The sequence below is a fragment of the Spermophilus citellus genome (assembly GCF_964194105.1).
Source record: "Spermophilus citellus genome assembly, chromosome: 10".
NCBI classification, from domain to species: Eukaryota; Metazoa; Chordata; class Mammalia; order Rodentia; family Sciuridae; genus Spermophilus; species Spermophilus citellus.
In genome coordinates, this window is record NC_138197.1 from 98261351 (window position 1) to 98286130 (window position 24780).

General features: G+C 32.8%; 1 protein-coding gene across 6 annotated transcripts in view; it reads right to left on the minus strand.

Moving 5' to 3' along the window:
• PPP1R12A (protein phosphatase 1 regulatory subunit 12A) overlaps window positions 1-24780 on the minus strand; it is a 139851-nt gene that overhangs the window by 80724 nt on the left and 34347 nt on the right. For all 6 annotated transcript variants that reach the window (XM_081310752.1, XM_081310751.1, XM_081310750.1 and 3 more), the window contains exon 2: window positions 12232-12362. In XM_081310752.1, coding sequence (XP_081166878.1) covers window positions 12232-12362 — 131 coding nt within the window. The remainder of the gene's footprint in view (window positions 1-12231; window positions 12363-24780) is intronic.

The window sequence follows — 24780 nt, forward strand, 5'->3', positions numbered from 1 at the left end:
CTTAATCACTGAGCAACATCCCCAGCACTTTTTTTATATTTTATTTTGAGGCAAGGTGTGACCAAGTTGGGGCTGGCTTTGAATCTTCGATCCTTCTGCTTCAGCCTCCCAAAGCGCTGGTATTACAGGTATGCACCACTGCACCTGGCAGTGTGTACTTTTTTTAATACATCCAAAAATACTCTGGCTTCCTATTACATCTTTCCCACTATTATCAGAAATTCAACAATTTAAATCTACTTTCAAGTACATTGCTTCCTCTTCTGCTTTCCCAAATACTGCTCTTTAGATCCCTTAATAAAGTAGTTTGCCACGCATGCTGGTGTGCCTATAATCCCAGTGGCGTGGGAGGCTAAGGCAGGAGGATTGAGAGTTCAAAGGCAGCCTCAGCAACACAAGATACTAAGCAACTCAATGAGACCCTGTCTCTAAATAAAATACAAAAAGGGGCGGGGGGCTTGGGATGTGGCTCAGTGGTTGAGTGCCCCTGAATTCAATCCTTCGTACCAAAAAAAAAAAAAAAAAAAGAGGAAAAATTAATTTAACAGCATCATTTTCCTAATTACAAAGGATAAAAAAGGGAGGCAAGCATACTATAGAGGCTAAGAATGCAGACTTGAAAAATTAGACTACTTTGGTTCAAATCCTAACATTGCCACTTAATGAGTAAAATTTCTTTCTATGACTCAGTTTTCTCACCCATAAAGTAACAATTATTAATATAAGTCTATCACCCCTCATCCAAACCCAAATTTTAAAACTTTTCATATTTCAAAAAAATAATACTATGGATTATGTTACACCACCACCAGATGTTGAGGCAGCACTCCATAACTAAACACACCAATATTTCCATAAAATATAAATTTACAATTTTATAGGACAAATAAAGACTACAAATAGCCTCACACCACTTCTGGTCATGATTATTTGTTGGCCACTTAATCTATACCAAACGTACTTGTGATTTATTTTTTAAATATTCAGAGTTTTAATCCATATGCATCAAAATGAAACTGAATCCCTTTCTCTCGCCATGCACAAAAGTTAACTCAAAATGGATCAAGGAGCTTGATATCAAATCAGAGACACAGCGTCTGATAGAAGAAAAAGTTGGCTACGATCTACATACTGTGGGGTCGGGCCCCAAATTCCTCAATAGGACACCCATAGCACAAGAGTTAATAACTAGAATCAACAAATGGGACTTACTCAAACTAAAAAGTTTTTTCTCAGCAAAAGAAACAATAAGAGAGGTAAATAGGGAGCCTACATCCTGGGAACAAATCTTTACTCCTCACACTTCAGATAGAGCCCTAATATCCAGAGTATACAAAGAACTCAAAAAATTAGACAATAAGATAACAAATACCCAATCAACAGATGGGCCAAGGACCTGAACAGACAATTCTCAGAGGAGGACATACTATCAATCAACAAGCACATGAAAAAATGCTCAGCATCGCTAGCAGTCAGAGAAATGCAAATCAAAACCACCCTAAGATACCATCTCACTCCAGTAAGATTGGCAGCCATTAGGAAGTCAAACAACAAGTGCTGGCGAGGATGTGGGGAAAAGGGTACACTTGTTCATTGTTGGTGGGACTGCAAATTGGTGCAGCCAATTTGGAAAGCAGTATGGAGATTTCTTGGAAAGCTGGGAATGGAACCACCATTTGACCCAGCTATTCCCCTTCTCGGTCTATTCCCTAAAGACCTAAAAAGAGCATGCTACAGGGACACTGCTACATCGATGTTCATAGCAGCACAATTCACAATAGCAAGACTGTGGAACCAACCTAGATGCCCTTCAATAGATGAATGGATAAAAAAAATGTGGCATCTATACACAATGGAGTATTACTCTGCATTAAAAAATGACAAAATCATAGAATTTGGAGGGAAATGGATGGCATTAGAGCAGATTATGCTAAGTGAAGCCAGCCAATCCCTAAAAAACAAATGCCAAATGTCTTCTTTGATATAAGGAGAGTAACTAAGAACAGAGTAGGGACGAAGAGCATGAGAAGAAGATTAACATTAAACAGGGATGAGAGGTGGGAGGGAAAGCGAGAGGGAAGGGAAATTGCATGGAAATGGAAGGAGACCCTCATGGTTATACAAAATTACATACAAGAGGAAGTGAGGGGAAAGGGAAAAATAATACAAGGGGGAGAAATGAATTACAGTAGAGGGGGTAGAGAGAGAAGAGGGGAGGGGAGGGGAGGGGAGGGGAGGGGAGGGGGGATAGTAGAGGATAGGAAAGGCAGCAGAATACAACAGACACTAGTATGGCAATATGTAAATCAATGGAAGTATAACTGATGTGATTCTGCAATCTGTATACGGGGTAAAAATGGGAGTTCATAACCCACTTGAATCAAAATGTGAAATATGATATGTCAAGAACTATGTAATGTTATGAACAACCAACAATAAATAAATAAATAAATATTCAGAGTTTTAGAAGTTTGGAATTGTGTATAGGAACTGTAAGGTAGTATCAAGTACATGTTCATATGAACGTTAGAATGACTAAAAGACTTAGAGAACTGAAAAAAAAGCACACAGTAAGCACATTATCATCATCACCACCACCTCTGATTTTTCTGTTTGCCTTAATACCTTAAATTCAGTGAATCACTCCAAGCTTTCTTAATTTTATTCTTCAAACTGCTTTATGATCTCCACTTCTAATCTCACTGACACTGCTTTAGTTCTCTTGTCCCACTTTTCTAAGGAGAGTTTCCCAAAAAACAGACTCAAAGTCATCACTTCCTTAAAAATGAATTACCAGGGCTGGGGTTGTGAAGCACTGGGTTCTATCCTCAGCACCACATAAAAATAAATAAATAAATAAATAAATAAATAAATAAATAAATTAAAGGTATTGTGTCCATCTACAATTAATAAAAATAAAATTTAAAAAAAGAATTACCACTGAAAGAAATTTAGCATGGCATGAAAATCCCTGCATGCTCTATCTGCTACTCTATATTCCATTAATGCTTCCTCCCTGAAAAAACTAAGCCCCCAAAGAAGCCCTTTTATTCAATGCAATCTGGAACAGTTTTTGCTTGGTTAACCAAAAATCTAATTAAAATAGGGAATCATAAAACATAATACATGTATGTAAATAATATTTACTTCAACATAAAAGATATAATGTATGATAGTTTACCCATCCTTAAGTGAAGGGCAGACGTTTTCTTTGGATAATCTCTCTACTGACTATAAATTCATGTTGCCTTTCTTACATAAACCATATCCGTGAAACCTTATCTAAAACTTCAAAGCATCTCTAAAGTGAAGCAAAAACTTGAAGTTAACAAGCAATCTGAATAGGCAGACAATCTTTCTAGATTTTTTTCTTTCAATCTTTTAAGTTGTCTCAACCACATATAATTAAAAAGCAATTATACTTTCAGTCTTTCCAAACTATGCAACTTGGTTATCATAGCAAAAGTTTTTTTTTTTTTTTTTGTATGTTTCATTAGTTTGGGGTTACCCAGTTAAAGTTATCAGGCTTTAAAAAGATGAAAGCTTTTGGCAGGTTTGCAACTCTACTAATGGATGAAGAAGTGAGTGCTATTACTAGAAGTAACCTATTTGCTGCAGAGTTATCAGTTAATTGGTTTTACCCCCACTCCCCGCAAAAGCAGCAAATATTAGTCCATATAGTGAAGGCCAGTCAAAGGGCTTTGTCACATATTACCCGTCAATAACAGGACTTTCCTCAGGCAGTTAGCTCCCAACTCCTAAAGGCAAAAACTGCTCATCATAGATAATGTTGCTCCCTTTACTCTCTTTTTAAATGCCCTAAACAAAACAAATCACTTATTCCTTAGTGTTCGTCATATATCTGCTAGTCTACTTATTCTCTCAAGTATCAATTTAAATATGGCAAATGACTACTTCATTCTCCCCTGATCCTCTTATCTAGGTAAGTTTTCCCTAAAAAATCAAAAAATAAGTTGATAGTTTTCTTTGCTAAATAATTCAGAGAAACCAAAAGTATGTCTTTTCACTAAAAATTGGTGACCAAAAATTACTGAACAATTACTGTTAATTCAACTAACATTCACTCTGTAGATATGTGCCATGTATTGTAGCAATTGTCTTAGCACAATATCTCATATAACAATAATCTTATTAAGAACAAGTATTGGGGCTGGGGATGTGGCTCAAGCGGTAGCGCGCTCGCTCGCCCGGCATGCGTGCGGCCCGGGTTCGATCCTCAGCACCACATACCAACAAAGATGTTGTGTCCGCCGAGAACTGAAAAATAAACATTAAAATTAAAAAAAAAAAAGAACAAGTATTAATATACTAATGAAGAAACAAAGGCTCGAGAAGCTAGTAATCTGCCCAAAGTTAACAGTAATCCCTTTACAAAGCTGTCTCATTCCTGAATCTTAGCTCTTAACCACTATATTACAATGTTTCATGCAGGATTATACTTCCTTTCAAATTTCGATTGTGAAAAGCATCAAAAAGATTAATGAATTTCAGATGGAGGAATCGGCAGGTGCAAAGACCATGAGATGCCTCAGCAAGGGACCAGTGTGGAGGCAGATGTGAACTTAGAGAAAAGAACACAGAGCAAGAAAGTCAGGTGAGTAAGAGAAAAACATACCCTGTAGGTCTTCGAACTCTGGTTTTTACCCTGAACACAGTATAAAACCATTGAAAAGCTTTGAATAAAAATGTGGTATCTAGCTTTATTTTTAAAAAATCAAAGTCAAAAAACAGATGGAGGGAAGTTGACAATTATGCTTAAGATCAGTGATAATAATTCCAGTGACAACGGCACCCAGAATCAATGAGAAATAAAAAAAAGAGGTAATGAAAAATAGATACTGAACATATTTTAAAGCTTGAGCCAATCTTTGAGGATTCTGTTGGATATTTACATAATGAAGGTTATAATGAAGAAAAGCCAAGTCATAAAAAAGCCACCACAAATATTTTAAAGTTATCATAATCTTAAATAACTTAGTTTTAATGATCAAGTGACAAAGCTAATCAAGTTTTTTCTATGCTATGGATAAAAACCATGAAAATGTCACTGAATGTAAACCTATAGACTAAGAAATCTTCAACAGTATTAAAATTACTCCAAATAGGAAGGAAAATGTATTAAATGTGCTGATATTATATTTAATACTTATGAAACCATATAACGTTAGTCTAATACAGAGCTAATTTTCTTCCTATATTGGAAAATTTTATGGCAATATTAAAGTCACTAAAGATAAAAAGCATTCCTTAAATATTCATAGTGGAAGGTTAAAAAAAAAGAAATGTGATAAACTAAAACACAAGGATTATATCAGAATAATAATCATTTCCATATCAAAAATATAATTAAATTATTTCAGTTTCCTTATTAAAATGAAAAATACTTTTCAAATAAACAAAAATGTCTATAATTTCCAAGAGTACAAAACAAAATGGGGGAGGAGGGGGAGACTCAAGACTAAAACTGCAGTCATTCAATTAAACAGCATTTATTGGTTAATTAAGAGGGATAGACTAAATTACAACATAAAAGACAACAGAGTAAAACACATAAAAAAATAATAAGGAGTATCTCTATCATCCAGTATATGGTGATCTTAAGATTAAGTAAAAAAGAGCAAAGTAGTGATATTCTATCACTTTTTATTTCAAATAATAATACTTATAATAAAAAAGCAAAATGGAATAGAATATTTAATTATTTTAAATGGTACCTATTAGGGCTGGGACTGTGGCTCAGTGATAGGCACTGGGTTCAATTCTCAGCACTACACAAACAAAACAAAGTCCACTGACAAATAAAAAAATATTTTTAAAAAATGGGTTTAAGGTTTGGGAAGAAACAGGGTGGTAGATCAGCCATTGATATTGGAACCTAGTGTTTTATATAAATTATAAAACAACATTAAATTTTAAAAACTAAAATGTGAACCTAATGGTATGTCTATGCCTAGCATAATATAAAAGAACTATTTCAAGTGAAATAAACACATAAAACCTCAAAATGCTTTTAGTAATCATATTATTATTAGTGATGGTAGTGGTATACTGTTTAATATATGTGTAACAATTGATAAAGCAAATGAGTAATTATATATTATTTTAATCCTATTGTTTCTGTCAATGAAGTGAGGAAGAAAAGAAATAATGACAAGATAGAAAGGTTAAAGAAAAACAATCTGATGCTAATTCTGAAGTAGAAACAATGACCAACTCTTAGCACTGAGACTCTTAGCAACTATTACAAATAACGGGGCTCCTTGCTATTCTCCTTGGAGAACTGCATTATCCAAACCTTGGACAGAAAATGTACAAGATGAATCTGGAACATCTTATAATAACAGATAGTAAGGAAGCTTTTAAAGACCACCTTATCGGGTCATGTCCCAATGACTTAGAAGCCAACCTAAGATACACACACATACACACACACACAAACACACACACACACACACACTTGTAGATAGACACAATACCTTCATTTTATTTGTTTATTTTTATGTGGTGCTGGGGATTGAACCCAGTGTCTCACACATGCTAGGCAAGCGTTCTACCACCGAGCCATAAACCCAGCCCCTGAAGAAACTCTTAATGACCAAAGATTGTACAATTTCCTCTCAGTAAGGATAATCAGAATGGACTGAAATAGATCAAATACATACCAATGCAGGACTCCTAGTATTACTTAAATTGGGAAAAAAAATAATTTAGTCCCTGCTGAAGGGAAGGTAGCTAAGTGAGCCAACTCATTATTTAAAAAATTAGTACATATAGGGAACAAAAAACATACAGCCATTTTTCCCATTAAGAACCATACTAGGGGGTAACCAAATAGTAGACATGAAAAGTTTCTTTTGTGAAAATTATATATAACAAACTAAAAGGAATGAAAATAAAATGTTGTCATTGTACAACTCCTCTACATTCATGTGATTTTTTCTTTGGCCCTAGGACTTAGTTTTTAATGCTTTGAACATAATAATTTAAGTTTATAGTTTAGTTAACTTATGACTAGACAGCTGTAACTAACTGACAGTAAGAGACTGGAGCAATAAATTATATACATAGCCTGGCATGGTGATGCATGTCTACAATCCCACTGACTTGGGAGACTGAGGCAGGATCAAGTTGGAGAGCAACCTGGGTAACTTAACAAGAACCTGTCTCAAAATAAAAAATAAAAAGGACTGGGTATGTACTTCAGTGGTAGAGTGTCCTAGGTTCAATCCCCAGTACTGTGGGGAAAAAAAAAAATTGTATACATATTTTATTTGGTTCCATAATCATTTGCCATTTCTAGTGTAGGTTTAGTAGCCCTTATCTGGATTTCTGGATTGACTGGAACTAGAATTTTTTTTTTTTACAAGTGTTTCTGATTTGAGATTTATTTTTAACGTTGGAATATCTGTAGACGCTTACCAGCTGAGCATCTTTGGTCCAAAAATCCCAAATCTAAAATGCTCCAAAATCATTCAGAAGTTTTTGATTGCTATGTTAGCACTCAAAAATTTGGGGGTTTGGAGCATTTTATATTTTGGAATTTTTTTATCAGGAATACTCAACCTATGTGTCTAAAGTCATACTATATAATTTTATTTCTAAAAAATTATGGACAATGACCATTGATACTGTAATATTTATGAAAAAATATTCTGTAACAGTGAGAATATTATATTGCCTATTCTTGTTTGCTAGGGCTACCATAACAATAGGCTTAGTGACTTAAACAATATAAATTTATTTTATCAGGGTTCTAAAGACTAAAAGACCAAGATTGAGGTGTGAGTAAGTCTGGTTTCTGGTAGATGGCTACCTTTCAGCTGTTTCCTCACATACAGTCTTTTTTCTTTTATATGAAGGACCCTAGTGTCTCTGTGCCCAAATTTCTTCTTATAACAACACTAATTAGATTCAGTTAGTACTCTAACAGCCTTAATTTAATTTAATTTTCTCTTTATAGGTCCTCATCTTCCAAATATAGTCATATTCCAAGATGCTAGGGATTCCAGTTTCAAGACAGTTTTTGGGTCACACTATTCAGTCCATAAAACTGCTGATTTAGCATACCAAAGCAGTGGAGAAAATGATATTAATGCATACATTTCAATATCTGACTTGATAGAGAGTAGGTGCTTAACAATTTACTAACTGCATGATTTTAAAAATGTGTTAAACAACATAATAATAACTCTAAGCAAAATAAAAATAATCCTAAAGTAAATCCAAAGTAAAAATACTCCTAAGCATAAAAAGTCCCGGGGCTAGGGTTATGGCTGAGCAGTACAGTGCCTGCCTAGTATTTGTGACCCCCTAGGTTTGATTCTCAGCACCACATACAAATAAGAAAAAAAAAATCATCAACAACTAATAAAAATATTTAAAAAACTCAAGACAGCATTTGTTAGAACAATGCATATGCTGAGCATAACATCAGACATCAGACTCCCTAAACTAACCTCATTTATTTGTCTTTCATTCAACAATCTCTACTTTAAGTTTTCCCTAATACTTTAACCTTTTTTTTTTTTTTTAAAAGAGTAGGGAGGGCTTGATGATAATTATTTTGATGAAAAGGTAAGTGAGCTAGAATATGAGAAGCTACAAGTATTCTATTTACTTGTATTCTGTTTGGCTACAGACCAGATACTACAATAGGAAACATAATATTTTCACCGTTAAATTAAGATATATATTTTTCCATAAATATTACACAGTGTCAATTTTTTTGTTTTATTATCTCCAACAGAAGTAAAAAATATACTAATCACCTTCAAATTTTCAGAGTAAACTGATCTGGGCTTGCTCAGGTCAACAGGAATGAATTAGTACTATTTTGTGGTAAAGAAGAATGAAAATAAATGACATATTAGAGATGATGAAGAATCAGACAAGATGGGGAGTAAATTGACTGAATTATATTGTTATATTGTGTGCTAGTACAAATATGCAACAATAAATCCTACTATTATGTATAATTATAATGCACCAATAGAAAAAATTATCAAAGCAAAATTGAAAAAAGAATCAGAGAAAAATATCACAAAGGTTCAAAGGTTTCCTGGAAGATATGACACTTATTCAAATTGTATTTTGAGAGCTTGGTAGCTGCTCAAGTAATGCAAAAAGGCAAATAAACCACTATAAGGAAAGACACACTGATATTTAAACCAATAGTGAATGTTACAGAAGTAAAAATAGCCTAGTATTGACAGAATTTAAAAAAACATGTGAAGGGGAATGCAATAAGATAAATAAGAACTGAGAAGAAGCTGAATCATTCCATTTTATAAAGAATCTTAAATCATAGAGAGCACAAAATTTGTGAATGGCAGAACCAGGATTTGCATCCAATCTTAACATTTCACTTACCAAAGTGACCACATTCCCTACTTTTTGTAGGTCATACCTGGTTTATAACTATTGTCTTTATGTCATTATTAATACAGCCTTCTATCATCTCTATAAATGCTCCTCTGGGAAATATCTTCACCCTACCTCTTTGGTAACTATGACATATTTTTCTTTGCCCAAGAAAAACGGGGTTTCCTTAACTCCTCTCATTATAGAGGAATTAATTGCTGACAGAGACTATACTGATAAAAATAAGGGAACATTTGAAAGGACTACCATCGTCTTAACAAATAATCTAACATATACTAGAGTTGAACTGCCTTTTATTTTTTAAAAAAGTCATTATTTAAACACACACACACACATATACACACAAAGATGGCAGAGACAACAAAAAGGAAAATGGATCATTCTTCTAACTTTAATATGATTCAAAGAAACTATGGACTCAGAACACTTCAGTTACACCATGACCATAAACTAAAACTGCTTATGGAAAGGTAGTTGAATTCTAGTCACCCTTGGCCAAAACATGTCATTTTTGTTTGCACAAGTTCTGAAGCACACACTCTCGTATTCTGTCCTTCAAAAAATTAATATTTACCCTACTGAAAAGAAGCTGCAACAAATTGCTTATTCTTCCTCATTCTCATGTTTTTTGGCATTCAGGTATTTGCTTTTACTGGCTAGGACACAGGCAAATGATTGGGCCCAGTGATGTCCCCTAAGGGGAAGTAGGCAGTATATCAGTGGGCTGTCTGGGAAAGGTTTCCTTCCTTGATAAACACAAAATATGAAGAAGATGTTTTCTATTCTGCCCTGATTCATTTTTAATTTTTCTCTGGACGTGGATGTTTAAAAGCGAATTGTACCAATCATCCTGTGACCAACAGGAAACAAGGCTAAGTCCCTATCTGGTAAATTAAGGGGGGAAAAAAAAAACACCCAGGAAAACCTTAAGCCCTCACTGACATCACTGAAGAGTTTAATAAACTTAAAAGCCCATCCTCTAAATGCAGGATCCTATACAACAAACGTTCTTACTCTTCAGGTCACCTAAAATTGGGTATTCTTTTACTTGCAACTAAGAGCATACCAACTGACCTGATAGGTCTAGCAAGGAAATCACTCAGGGCAACTATTATGACCTTCTCAAACTCAAAAACGTGAATTTAAAAAGGAAACACAAGGATTAAACATCTGAAGAAAGAGGGTGAATTTTCTTTACCCAGAAATAACACATAGTATTTTCTTATGTGGCAGATATTATATTTGCTGGATTACCTCAGATAACTTTCAAAACAATCCCAGGAAATATTAATTCCATTTTATAGAGAAAAAAACTGTAGCTTAGAAAAGTTAAACAATCTGCCAAGGTCACATTCCTCCATAGTGGTTGAAGAAGCATTTATAATCCATATCAATTTACTTAAGCCTAAGTGCCTAAATTTTGAATTTAGTAGAAGATAAATGGCTCAATTATCTATTATTTTTCTATGAAGAAGAGATTTAAGTTTTCTGGTGAGCATGAAAAATACATACAGGAGGGTAAAGAACTTGGGACCATGATTGTAATTTTGAACAACCAATGTTTTGCAATGGCAAAAAGACTTTCTTAGTTTATAATAGACAAAATCAAGGCTTAGAAAGAAGAAACAAATTACAAAAAGATGTATTGTAGGGAGTGGCAAAGTCAGGAATGAACTCAGACTAGTGTACTTTTCATTTCACTGTATACTGTTTTCCCTTGAAACAAATGCAACCTATCTCCAACATTCATATGGGGGGGAGGGTTAAAATCTGTAATACATAAAACTACATAGTCTTACTAAAATAGATTGATAATAATCCCCTGCTATCTGTAATTTTACTTCCCACAGTTTTAGTTACCTGCATTCAACCATGGTCTGAAAATGTTAATATTTGTCTTGACTCTTCCAAGAAAGACCATATTCACATAATTTTTATTATAGCATTATTATAACTATTCTATTTTTATTATTAGTTATTGTTGTTATGACCAGCATAAATTAAACTTCATCATAAATGTATGTGTAGGGAAAAAAACATGATATATATAAGGTTTGGTGTTATCTGTGGTTTTAGGAATCCACTGGGGGATGTTGGAATAGTATCCCTTAGGGATAAGCAGGGACTACTATACAGAACTCCAATTTATCTATTTGTTGATAAGCTTTGACATGAAAAAAGGGACAACAAAACTGTTTATGGTATAGATACATAGTAGCAAGAAAAAATAATATAATAAAAATAAATTTCAAGATACCTATTCTTCCATGCTCAATGTTTGAAAGAATTAAGATTTTCTTGGTAAGTATCAACATGTTAAAGGTAGTTGAGAATACAATGACTATTTCTCATTAAATGTTCTAAAAAACATACTTTTTGGAAAATAATCTTAAGAAAAACTAAGCAAATTGACAAACTGGAGAACCAGTATCACATTATTCCTATAGCAGAATAGGCCAATTGGGAATTATTATTAATTTCTCCTAACAATTCATGATTATATAGACATGGACTAGGACTACTAATATGTTAAAATCCAATCATTTGACAATATATAGCTACATGCAAAAGAAAAGATGTGGATAGAGAATGTGTACGGTTATTGATATTAATACAAAATACCAAAGGGATAGCTAGTGGGGAGACAAGAACATCTGACACTGAGAAATTCCACATTTGGATTCCCAAGAACTACTTATTCTTTTTCCGGGAATAATAATTTTCATGAATTAAGTTGATGTAAAGGTTTACTCATTAATCAATGATTTCTAAAAATTTCACATTTTAAAAATACTATTAGGATAAAACTAAAACACAGAACTGGCTTACTCTGCAATATCAAGATATCCACAGGAAGCAGCTGCATGTAGTGGTATCCAGCCTTCATTATCAGGTTGATTGATATTTGCTCCATTTTCTACCAGAAACTTCACCATATCAACATTGTCATCAATGCAGGCCTAAAAACAAAACAGAAAGCATGACTGGAAAAAAATGTGAATCACACTCCAAATAAAAGATCAATAAAATAAAATTCCCTTTGTAAATTTTATGATATAAATACTTTCTGTATATTAGTTTGCAGCTATCTTATTATATAGCCAATAAGACAATGATACCAACTAAACTATAAGAGTCTTTGCTTAGACACACATATAATACTACTGCATGCGACCACTCTCTCTATGGTAACCCAATTAGGAAAAAAAAAATACTAAATGAAAACGATCAAAATATTATAATTATCAATAATATTCTTCATAGCAGTGGTTCCCAAAATATGATCTGCTATTGGCTGGGAGGCCCAAAAACCTTTCAGGGAGTGAACAAGACCAAAACTATTTTCAAAAGAACTTTGTTGATGTGCACTGGAGGATACAAAAGCCATACTGATAAAACTGTATGTGCCTTAGCAAAAAACAACGAAACAACCACCTCTATTAATAGTCACCGTATTGACCACTACACATCCACTGTTTTTTTAAAGCTCTTTTTACTTATGAATGTTCTTGACAACGTTGTGAAAATTATAAACTTTATTAACTCTTTACCTTTGAACACCTTTTTAATATCCTATGGGAAAGATGGGAAGTATGCATTAAAGTACTTTCTTGAGGAAAAGCATTTATACCAATGAGTTGCAAACTGAACAATCTTTTTTGCAGAAAATATTGTTTTTAGTTAAATGAGACACTAAGTCTACCTTTGTTCTCACAGATATTTTCTTGAATATGAACAAAATGAACCTGTAACTTCAAGAAAAGCAACTGATATCAATATGCAACATGTAACTTCAGCATGTATTTGTTACCAATGAGAAATTCAAGTGCAAGAGAAAATGAATGAGCCATTTTAATTTTAAAATGTTACTGATGTAAAATAAGAAATTATTGTTATTTTTAAATGAATTAATAAATATTTTAAGTCCTTAGCATTAATTTGTAATACTGTAAATATTAATACATATAACCTACAAAAAACAAAAACTCATTGGGATCCTCAGTAATCCTTAAGATTCATTATTGTAATAAAGAGGTCCTGAGATGAAAAAAAATCACTAGGCTCCAGCCATAGTGGGCACCTTTCTATTCCTTGACCAGGTATCTCAGAGCCTTGAACTTGCTTTTTTTTTCTGTCAGAAATCAACTTCTCCAAACACAGGCATGCTGATTCTTTCCATTGCACAAGTATCAATGTAGGTGTTTCTTCCTCATAAAGGACATTTTGAACACTTTTTAAAAAATAATTTCACTATTCTATCACATTTTCAATAATAACAATATCCACAATTACCTAACTTATATTTGTTTTCCATCTCTGCTACAATGTAAGTTCCACAGAAAAGGAACCTTGTTTATCTTGCTCATCACCAGAGATAAACCTAGAACAGAGCTTGGCATGCAGAAAGTTATTTCTAAATATGTATTTTTCAAATGTGTTCTGATTATTCTTATTTACGTATACTCCATCCAATCAACTTGACTTCTTTGCTCTTCCGTGTTATACTCCATGCCTTTCAGCTTTGAAATCATTCATTTTCACTCATGAACTGTCTGCTTCACAAGACAAAACATACACAAATTCTTCCCATCCTTCAAGGCCTAGCACAAATGTCACCTTATCTGTCCATCCTAGGGATTAGACCAAGGGACTCACATATATGCTAAGCAAGCACTCTACTGAGCTACACCTTCCAGTCCAAAATATATTTTATTTTAAAAGCTTTCTAAATAGAATCACTTATTGATATGTATGTATATTGTGATGTATGTATTATGTGTGTATTATAAGCACTTCATACATGTCCTATAAGATAGGCTGTTTTTATAGGAAGAGCCTATTTACTTTCTTGGAAGGCTTCCTGGTACTGGCACCAATTATAATCATTATAATATGGTCCTTAAGCAGATAAAATTCTCTATGTATTATTACTAGGACTGGTGCCTAAGAATCTGAGGTCTATGTCATGCAAAAAAGGTAATTTGTATGGGGTTAGGAAAGTGAGATTAAATCCACTCAAGAACTAACTCTTCTTTTCTCCTAATTTATACAAAGTCATCATTTGTCCAGAGGAATAAGTGGCTTTTTTTCCCCCGAGTAAAATGGGGCAAATAAACTAATCAATCTCTATTTCATATCTATCTTAAGAATATAACTGGGGCTGGGGTTGTGGCTCAGCGGTAGAGCGCTCGCCTAGTAAGCATGAGGCCCTGGGTTTGATCCTCAGTACCACATATAAATAAATAAAATAAACGTATTGTGTCCAACTACAACTAAAAAACAAATATTAAAAAAAAGAATATAACTGACATATAACCAGAAGTATACCAGCTGATGTCTATCCTCTTGAAATTCTTTTAAGTGGCTCTAATATAATTTATTAGTAGATGTATTAATTATACTGTCTTTAATACATTTACTACCAATAGATCTCTGTGGGAAAATTTGTGTGCTATTCGTTTAAATGTATTTCAAATACCAAGTTTATTAAGAATCCACAAGAACATTTTAAAGTAGCTACTGAAAATAATAAAGATGAGTATGTCATGACAAAATGATTCTCAGATTTTGCTCTATACAGAGCATTACCTTCATCTACTATCCCTTTAAAAAAAGCTTCAAACTGGCACTTCAACTTGTAGTCAGTTTTTAACCACCAAATTCTCTGTTTATATTCAGGAAAAGAACATATTTTCTGGAGACAAAAACATATTATACGGTAACAAAAAGGCATTAATGGTAGAAACAGTATAATTGATGGATAAAACACAAAAGAACTTCTTTAGGGTTATTTCAATCTAGAAAAAGCAGTTTGGGATGGCTCATCAGAAACAATGAACCAATGCTATAGCAAATAAATGTGTTCAATCTGTATCCTCATTTTGCAAATGAAATCTCTGTTTAAATGTCAGCTTTTTGGTAAGGCCTTTCTTGGCCATCATATTAAAAATTATAATCCCTTGCCCCATTCATTTTGCACCCTGAATACATGCTTTATTTTTCTCCATACCATTTATTACCACAACATACTATATATATTTTATCTTTTTTAATGTTCTCACTTTTAAAAAAAATTTATTTTTTAAAAAAATAAATGACAGCAGAATGCATTACAATTCTTATTGCACATATACAGCACAATTTTTCATCTCTTTGTTGTATATAAAGTATGTTCACACCAATTCACATGTACTTTGGATAACGATGTCCATCACATTCCACCATCCTTGCTAACCCCCCTGCGCCTCTTCCCCACCCCTCTTCCCTATCTAAAATTCGTCTATTCCTCTCATGCTCCCCCTCCCTACTCCACTATGAATCAGCTTCCTTATATCAGAGAAAACATTCGGAATTTGTATTTTTGGGATTGGCTAACTTCGGTTGGTACAGTGCTTGCCTCGCATGCTCAAGGCCCTAGGTTCAATCCCCAGCATCACAAAGAGGGGGAAAGGAAAAAGATACTATATATTTTTTCTTATTCGTCTGTTTATCATCTATTTACCTTACTCTACTATGATTGTTTGATGAGAACAGGAATTCTGCCCTATCCCCAGTACCTATACAGTGCTCGGCATGTGGGGCATGTGGTAGGAACACAATGAGTGAATGCAAAACAAAAATTCAAAGGGATTTAGCAGCTTGAAGAAAGTCATACAGGCAAGAGGTCACAGAACCAACATTCTAACACTTGTCTCAGTTTCTACAAAAAAAAAAAAAAAAAAAAAAAAAGTTCTTTCCAGATTTAACACACCACTTTCCCACAAATGTTCCTAGTTCGTCAGCATACATTCATTTGCAGTCTCTACAAGAGGATATCACATATTCCAGCCATTTAATAAGTATCTGTTGTATAAATAAAATCAATTTTGCTTTACCATTGAAGCATAAGAAATGCTTTTAGTAACATTTCCGTAAGCAAGAAAATGACAAAGTTTATGCCAAGAAAAGTATCATCCACCTAAAATGGAAAAGCAAAGAATGAGTTCTGGTTCTTTTGTTCTGGTTCTGCCAAAAATTTTGTGGCTGTGGACAAATAATCATCCTAGGCTTTGGTGTCTATCATTTAAGTAAAAGGAAGACATTGGTGTGTTATATATCACTAAAATTCCCTATTATATTGAAATGCCTATGTATCCATGATTCTTCCCTCTGTAACAAGTTATAAACAATCTGAAGGCAGGGTCCCAAAGTGCCCTGAACATATTCACACATAGAAGACAATAAATGAATATATAAATAACATTTAGATCAACTTTTAAAATGTACTGCTTGAAAAAAGAACTTTATGTTTTTCATGGATCAGTGGTTAAAAGAAGAAAGATGTCACAGATATATAACAACAACAAAAAGAACAAAAATACTATTATATTAGGAAGTAGCTTATAATATGGCATTGACATGAGCTAGTGAATCAGTGATAAAGTATTAGAGCTATTTATAAGCATAATCATTAATTTTCCTTGAGAAAAGATACTTATTAAATTTTATTCTTTTTTCCTCTTTGAATTCTAAGTGACAAAAAGTTCTTGATTTTTCTAAATACAAAAATATAAAACTATTCAAAAAATGTGATACAAATAAGATTATTGTTTTAAAAATAAAAGAATAGGGCTGAGTTGTGGCTCAGTGGTAAAGCACTTGCCTGGCACATTCGACATCTTGGGTCTGATCCTCAGCACCACATAAAAAAATAAATAAATAAAATAAAGGTATTATGTTCAACTACAATTAAAAGATAAATATTAAAAAAAATAAAAGAAAAAGTCAAGCAAATAAGAAATGATTCTTTATGAAACGATATGCTATGCTCCATAAGTAAGAGTGGCTCAATTCAGCAGCAAGGGGAAGTAGGAAAAAAATTTTAGAATTTTAAGAAAATGTTTGAAAATACAGCGTTTTTAAGTAGAAGGGTAATGCAATAACACTGGTACCACAGATTCCAGGTACAGACTGGGGAAAGAAAGATGATTTTATTAGTAATGGATATGCTTCATTTATGTGTCTGTATAACTATAACCATGCAGACTTGGAGCTTTGGAAATACATGTGGGATAAAAATTATCAAGTTGGGAATTTCTGCACTGAGGCACTAATTTTAAAAAAATGGGACTTGAAATCACTCAAGGAGAGAATATAGAGAAGTGGTTATGAAAACTAAAAAAAACCTTAAGGTTAAATTATGATCACTATATTCTGCTTAGAAAACAATTTGTGGCATTTTATTCATCTAAGAGATAAAGTTCAAAGCATTAGTATAAGGACACAAATACACAAACAGATGATTATATTGAAAGGAAAATATGTGGAAGTACAGAGACATATACTGATGAACTCAGAAAAAGAAAACTAAGGAGAAATAGTGTCAGGGAATATTTTCTTAAAAGAGACTTCTAAGCCCGAGATGCAAAGCAGAATATGGTGACAATGAAAGTATAGGATCAGAGAAAAGTCTTATTTCCCATCTTATGTGTAATCCTTTGGCATGAACATAAAAACTTTCAAGAAAAAATGATTAAAGTTTCTCTGTTGAAGAAGGCAATGCCCTGGCTTCTTGGGGAAAAAAAAATTATCATAAAGGAAAAGTTACCTTCTAATAAATGAAATGCTAATTTTGACTTCAAGTATTTATACATTTAACTCAATAAGTTAAAAGTTTGACTCAATATACTGTTTAAAAAAAAAACCAAAAAACAACAAAACAAACCCCTCAAACCCCACAAGATTCTGTGCCTGCAATCTGTGGTATTTATCTCCATGAATGGCTTCTTCCTGTACCTCACCCTTCATAATCTTTCATGCTTAGTTTGGGCTCTCCCCTATTCATATTGCTTCTAGTGATCATTCTGAAATACCAACATTATCATGTCACCACTATGCTTAAAGCAGTTAATGTTAAATCTGCTATTTTAAAATTGTGTTTATTAATGTATTATTATTTTTAAATGTGCTAATATAAATTAAATGCTTAAAGCAATGTTATGAACATACATTATATATAAATCTCAAATTCATTGTGTAAATTGTTCAAACTGTTCTCCTGAGCATTTCTAAAGTATGCACAAGAAACTGGCAAGGCATGCCCATAAAAATGTTGTTGCTAAGAGAATAAAAAACTAACACATGCAGCACATTAAGAGACACATGACTTGCTGACTTAAAATATTTGACTAAATTTGGTCAGTTTATTGAGCTATATAAGGAAAAAAAAAACCTGGATCAAATAGACTTCTAAAATCTTACTGGACATGGTTTATCTTAAGTTTTTACTGAATACATACCCAGAGCAATTATCAGTGATAAATGGCTACACGAAGACATTTTCATCCTTTAACTCTAGGGCAGCATTATGAACCTGAGCTGTAAGCTAACTGAATAAACTGGTTCAAGTACAAAAAACTCCTGTTTTTTTGTTTCACATGTCCATAAGAAAAAAATTGGAAAGCCAGATAACAAAGAATTGAAAGGAGGGAGTTATACAATGCTCAACCGAGAGTACATCGCCTAACGACAGATTTTGGATGGAAGCTGTGCAGCTTTAAAAATTAAATTTCACTCCTAAAATAGATCAAAACAAATGTGTTTGGCAACTATACAATTTAACTGAGTAAAATTCACAATCAAAACTAATAGCATTTGAAATAAATTATAATACTATTATATTCCTTCTCATGAAAGTGTTTTTGTTTAAAGTACAGACTCTAGAGCCAGATTTCTGGGATTAATTCAGTTCTGCCACTTTATGGCTGGGTGTCCTTGGTAAACTGCTTATACTAGGTGCTATAACTTCCTCTGAAAAATAAGGATAAAAATAGCACCTACCACCTCAATAGTTTACTGTGAGAGGTGTATGAATTAATATACACAGCATATGCAGTAGTACCTATCAATAATAATTAAATGCTATTATGTTTACATAAATACATAATCAATGTGTTAGATCTTCCTCACTAAACTATTTTTTCCATTTTATATTCTTCTCCAAGAATATATATCCAGGGCTGGGATTGTGGCTTAGCGGTAGAGCGCTCGCCTAGCATAGGCGGGACCTGGGTTTGATCCTCGGCACCACATAAAGGCATTGTGTTGTGTCCGTCTACACCTAAAAAATAAATATTAAAAAAGAATATATTTTCATCCCCCTATAAGTTATAAGACAAAGCTAAACGGTAGAGAACTACCAAATATTCCTTTTAGCGCCACTTTTGGTAAAATTTCACCCATCAGTGATTTCTAAGAGGATGATTAAGTCATAAAAGATGCACTAAGAAAATCGTAGGGATTCCAAACCTCCTTCAAACAAACTTCTACAGGCTCACTCATACAAACTATATGTAATGCAACAAGAATAAAGGAATAGAAAAGATTTATAATTATAACAATTTAGAGCAAACTTGTAAAAATAGTAAATAATTGAAATGCTTGTGCCTAATCATTTGTAACTCAATTAGTGATAAGTAAAAAACAAATAATTTGAACACATAAGCTCTTTGGATCAATTTCTGCTTCACAGAACCAATTCTTTATGACTGTAAGTATGGAAAAACTCAATTGGTAAGAGTAAAAATTTAAGAATATATTAGGAAACAGTCCATGCCCCTAAATTTCTATGTGACATAAACATCAGTGAGTTTGTTTGTGTCCAAGCAATGGTTTTGTTCTATTTTAAAGAAAACTGAAGTCGGACATTTCAAAGTAGGAATTATGAGTGCAGTGTATACAAGAAAGACAATGAAGAACTACAAGGAATACTCCACTACTAAATAATAAAAAATATACAACTTAATCTTGCATAAAAAGACTGACAGTGCCCAACACACACACACACAGTATTATATACATATATATTATATATATTTTTCTATTAAATGAACTAGAGATGGCAAATATAGGCAACAAAAAAATGACAAAAACATTTCTTGAGACTGAAACTTAAGAATGACATTTTCTATGAGAAAGGTAATTTAAGTATTATTCAAACATTCACTCAACACTTAAGTATCTGAGAACACCCAAAAATTGGAAACCATAAATATTCAAAGATTAAAATATGCCCTTTATCTATTCTTGTTATATAGTTGTTACACACTGATAAAGATCCATGAAGTAGTAAGTTGAACCTAGTTTTTGGATATTAACACTTGCTTTTAGGGACTAACTTAGTAAGAGAATAGCATTTCTACAGAGTTTAAAATTCTTAGATATAAAACAAATTGAACATAATAAGCTCAACATGAATAATTCTTATTAACTGTGTACAACATACAATACATAAAGCCATCCATTTTGGTAGATACAAAGTCAGCACTAGAGGGCATATTCTCATTGTTTCCTTTATTGTATGGTGCATGGCATATAGGAAAATACATGATAAATACACATGGAGTCAATCAAAATAAAATATGAACTTCTCTTTAATGAAAGGCATTTATGACCCAGTGTGTATATGTACACATAAAACTGTTAAGCACTGGCTCATGTATGCAGTCTTTATTGCTTTTTCATGTGTTTCCAGTCTTTAGTCCCAACTAGACTACAGTTCCTTAAAAACAGAAACTGCCTTATACATTCCATAATATCTAGTAGTGCTATTTCAACAAATGTTTTTTAGTGGCTTTGATCATATAGTCCTGTCTGGAGAATACCCAAAAATTAGGTAAAAAAGATGAGCAGATAAAGCAGAAAACTACTATTCAATTTATGCAAAATAACATAAGAGTCTGTATGGTGAATAAAAGTGAGCCAAAGTAAACTATTTGGAGAGAAAAAAAAAAAAAAACCTTCATGCCAGGTCTCATTACTGTCTGAGCTCTGGAGACAAAAGTAGGAAAGGAAGGCAGTTTTCCTATCTTTTATCATACACATTCATAAACTCAGCTAGAGAGAGTTAATCAATGGATACATAAATGAGGAAACAAGTTTGGTTTAGGGGAAGAAATAAAAGTGTCTACCTTCTATTTTATTCAAATAAATGAAAAAATCAGATTACAAAAAATACACATAATGATATAATTGGTATCACTGATATGCCAAATAAAGTCTGGAAGAATACATGCTAAACAGACCTAAATGAATTTCTTTAATGCTCAGCAAAACAGGTGGCCATTAAAAAACAGATTCTCTTTTAATTCAACAAATACTTACTGAGTGCCTACTATAGCCAAATACTGTTGACTGCTGAAAATATAGTGAAGGACATAAACCAAATTTCTGCATTCATAAAGCTTACAGTTCAGCAAGCAAGAAACATAACAAAATACATAATAACAAAAATAACTATGGTAAATGCTATGGTCTTAGCTAAAGTAATTAACCTATATTTGGGGGGGGGAGCAAATAAAAATGAGAATGGTACCCAGGAATTAAGAGTTCCCCATCTAATATGTAAAACACACTAGACTGAGAACTACAGATACCCATGATAACTGATTTAGAGGAATAGATGATAAAGTACAAACAGCATATTTTAAACGTGATCAGAAAAGCCTACACGAGAATCCACAGAGCAATGAGTATCTAAGAAAGGGTAAACAAAGGAGATTGAGAAGCAGCCTTTAAGGGGTAAGGTGGGAAAGAAAAAGAACAAGTGCCATCCTATGGAAACTAAGGGTTTAATATAATATCTAGCAGTGCTATTTCAATAAATGTTTTTTAGTAGCTTTGATCATGTAGTCCTGCCTGCAGAATACCCAAAACTTAATCAGGTAAAAAAGATGAGCAGATAAAGCCTACATTAGAATCCACAGAGCAATGAGAATCTAAGAAGGGTAAACAAATGGAAAAGAGAATTTTAAAGAGTTAAGTACTTCCTAGTAAAAATGGTAGATTGTACATTGCCAGACTTCACAGAACTATTCTCCCAAATAAACACTAACCCTTCTATAGCACTTACCGTGTGTGCTAGGGAATTGTTCCAGGTGCTTTATTTGTATTACATCATTTAACAGCTGATAACTGACAAGACTAGGATTTTAAACCAACAGTCTTGCTTCTGTATCTGTCCCCAACCAATAGCCTATACAACTAGACAGCAATTGCAGTACAAAGAAAAATAATATCCCAAAACAATTTGGGCCTATCTATCGAAACTTCAAATGCATGTACCCTTTGATGTTACAGTTTCATTCTAGAAATTTATTCTGTAGATAAACTCAAAACATGTGCAAAATGACATGTACAAAATTATTCACTGAAGGCTGACAGGGGTAAGACTGAAAGCAATTTAAATATCCTTAAGTTAAATATATATATATATATATATATATATATATATATATATATATATATATATGAACTAATTTAAATATCCACATACAAGGAATTTACTTATGAATTAAAATTTCTGAATATTTTAAGTGAAAAGAACAAGTGTGAAACGTAAGTGAAATCTCTAACCAGGGCTTGGGAAGATATAGCTCAGTTGGTAGAGTGCTTGCCTAGCATGCATAAGGCCATAGGTTCAATCCCTAGCACCACAAAACAAACAAATAAATCTCTAACCAATGTGTTGAAAATAAAACTAAAACAATTTATATATGTTTACATACATATTTGTGCATGTATCACAAATATGCATAAAAGGATACATAGTATAGCAATTGTGATGGGACACGTCCACACCAACTGTAGGCTCAAATAAAGCAAGAAGGAATGTCCCAGAATGGTGATGCCTATCTGGCAATATGTAAAAGAGACTAAAATTCTCTTCTCTTTCTTCTTTTGCAACCAGCCTTAAGATACAAAAGATGACAAATCCAGTTTCTGAGCTTCTCCTTCCTGGTAGGTTCCTCAGTCCAATTGAGACACAATGACCACCAATAATACATAAAGAACTATGGAGACATCAGAGAACTATATATACCCACACCTCTGTATTTTCTTTTTCTTTTTTTTTCTCTGTATTTTCATTTGGTTTATATTCTTTGTTTCTATCCTACTTGTACAATTCTGTGATGAGCCAAAACCTCACTTGCTAATCCTTGAATATAAATCAGTCCTCTGTAGTTTAGGTTAACTCAATAAATATGTTCCCATATTATAGAAAGAAAAAAAAAGAGAAAGAAATGAATTGAAATAAGAAGAGGAAGAAGCAGCAGCAGCAGCAGCAGAAGCATGTGTCAGTCTGTTTGGGCTTCTTTAATAAAAACCTGTTTATGGCTTATAAAGAAGTGTTTATATCTCATTACTTCTGGAATCTGGGAAATCCAAGATGAAGGCAGAGGTACATCCAGTATCTGGGGAAGGACTGCTTCTTGGCTAACAGAAGAGCATTAATCCCATTCATGGATAAACATTCCGACCACAAAAGCAAAAATCCAGACAGAAAAAACAATGTGGGAAAAAAATATGACTTGATCAACCAGAGGAAATATCCTATATCTTGATACTAACTTAATTACTTATTTTGAATAAGAGACCAAAGATAATACTTAACAATAAAATCTATCCAATTAAAAGAATAAAATAAAATTTAAAATTCAAGCAGATCAAAATATTCATAATAAAAAACAATGCTATAGTATAAACCCTAATAAGGTAGAAATGCTAACATGGCTAACAAAAATCAGATCACTGTTGACTTTCTAATCTCTAATAAGCAGACAGTTGAATGCATCTAAAATTGAAACACAATTAAAAATTACCTTATTACAATGTTTTCAAAGCCTATTTTCTGAATCTTAAATGAATTTTAAAGAACTACTCTTAAGTTTTGAAATAGTAATTATCTAAAATTTAATCACTATTTCAGCCTTCAGTTTTCTTTTGTCAAATTAAAGCAAACTAAATTTAACACTTTGGATATGTAATCTGTATCCTTTGTAACAAAAATGTATCAAAAGAATTTCTACAAAGATTTTGAAATAATTTTCCCTAACAAATGATAGTTAATAGGTAACTAATATTCACTGAGAATAATTAATACTTTTTGGCATCAAGCACAGTGTCTAACTCAATGGTGAAAGTCAAACCTTGCCTGTAATAAAACTTCATTAAACAGACACAGCATATACATAAATACATTGCAAAACAACACTCTCTGTATGTATATGTGTGTGTGATATATATCATATTGTAAATAAGCATAACACCACACTGTCAATTGTAAGTCTCTCAGATATAAACATTCAACAATAAATCAATAACATGTCAAGATCATTGTAATGTTTTGAGCAACCAATAAAAAAAAGAAAAAAGAAACAAATCAATAATTTCATAGTTTAATGCTATTTTTCAACTTTTGAGAAAAAACTTTGTACCACTAACTACATAGAACAAGAAACTTCTAAAAAGTCTTCTTATTCATACAATCTACACAATCAGCAATTAACATGACTGATTTCGTATATTACATATAAGATTTTCGTATTTTGGGAGAGTCCC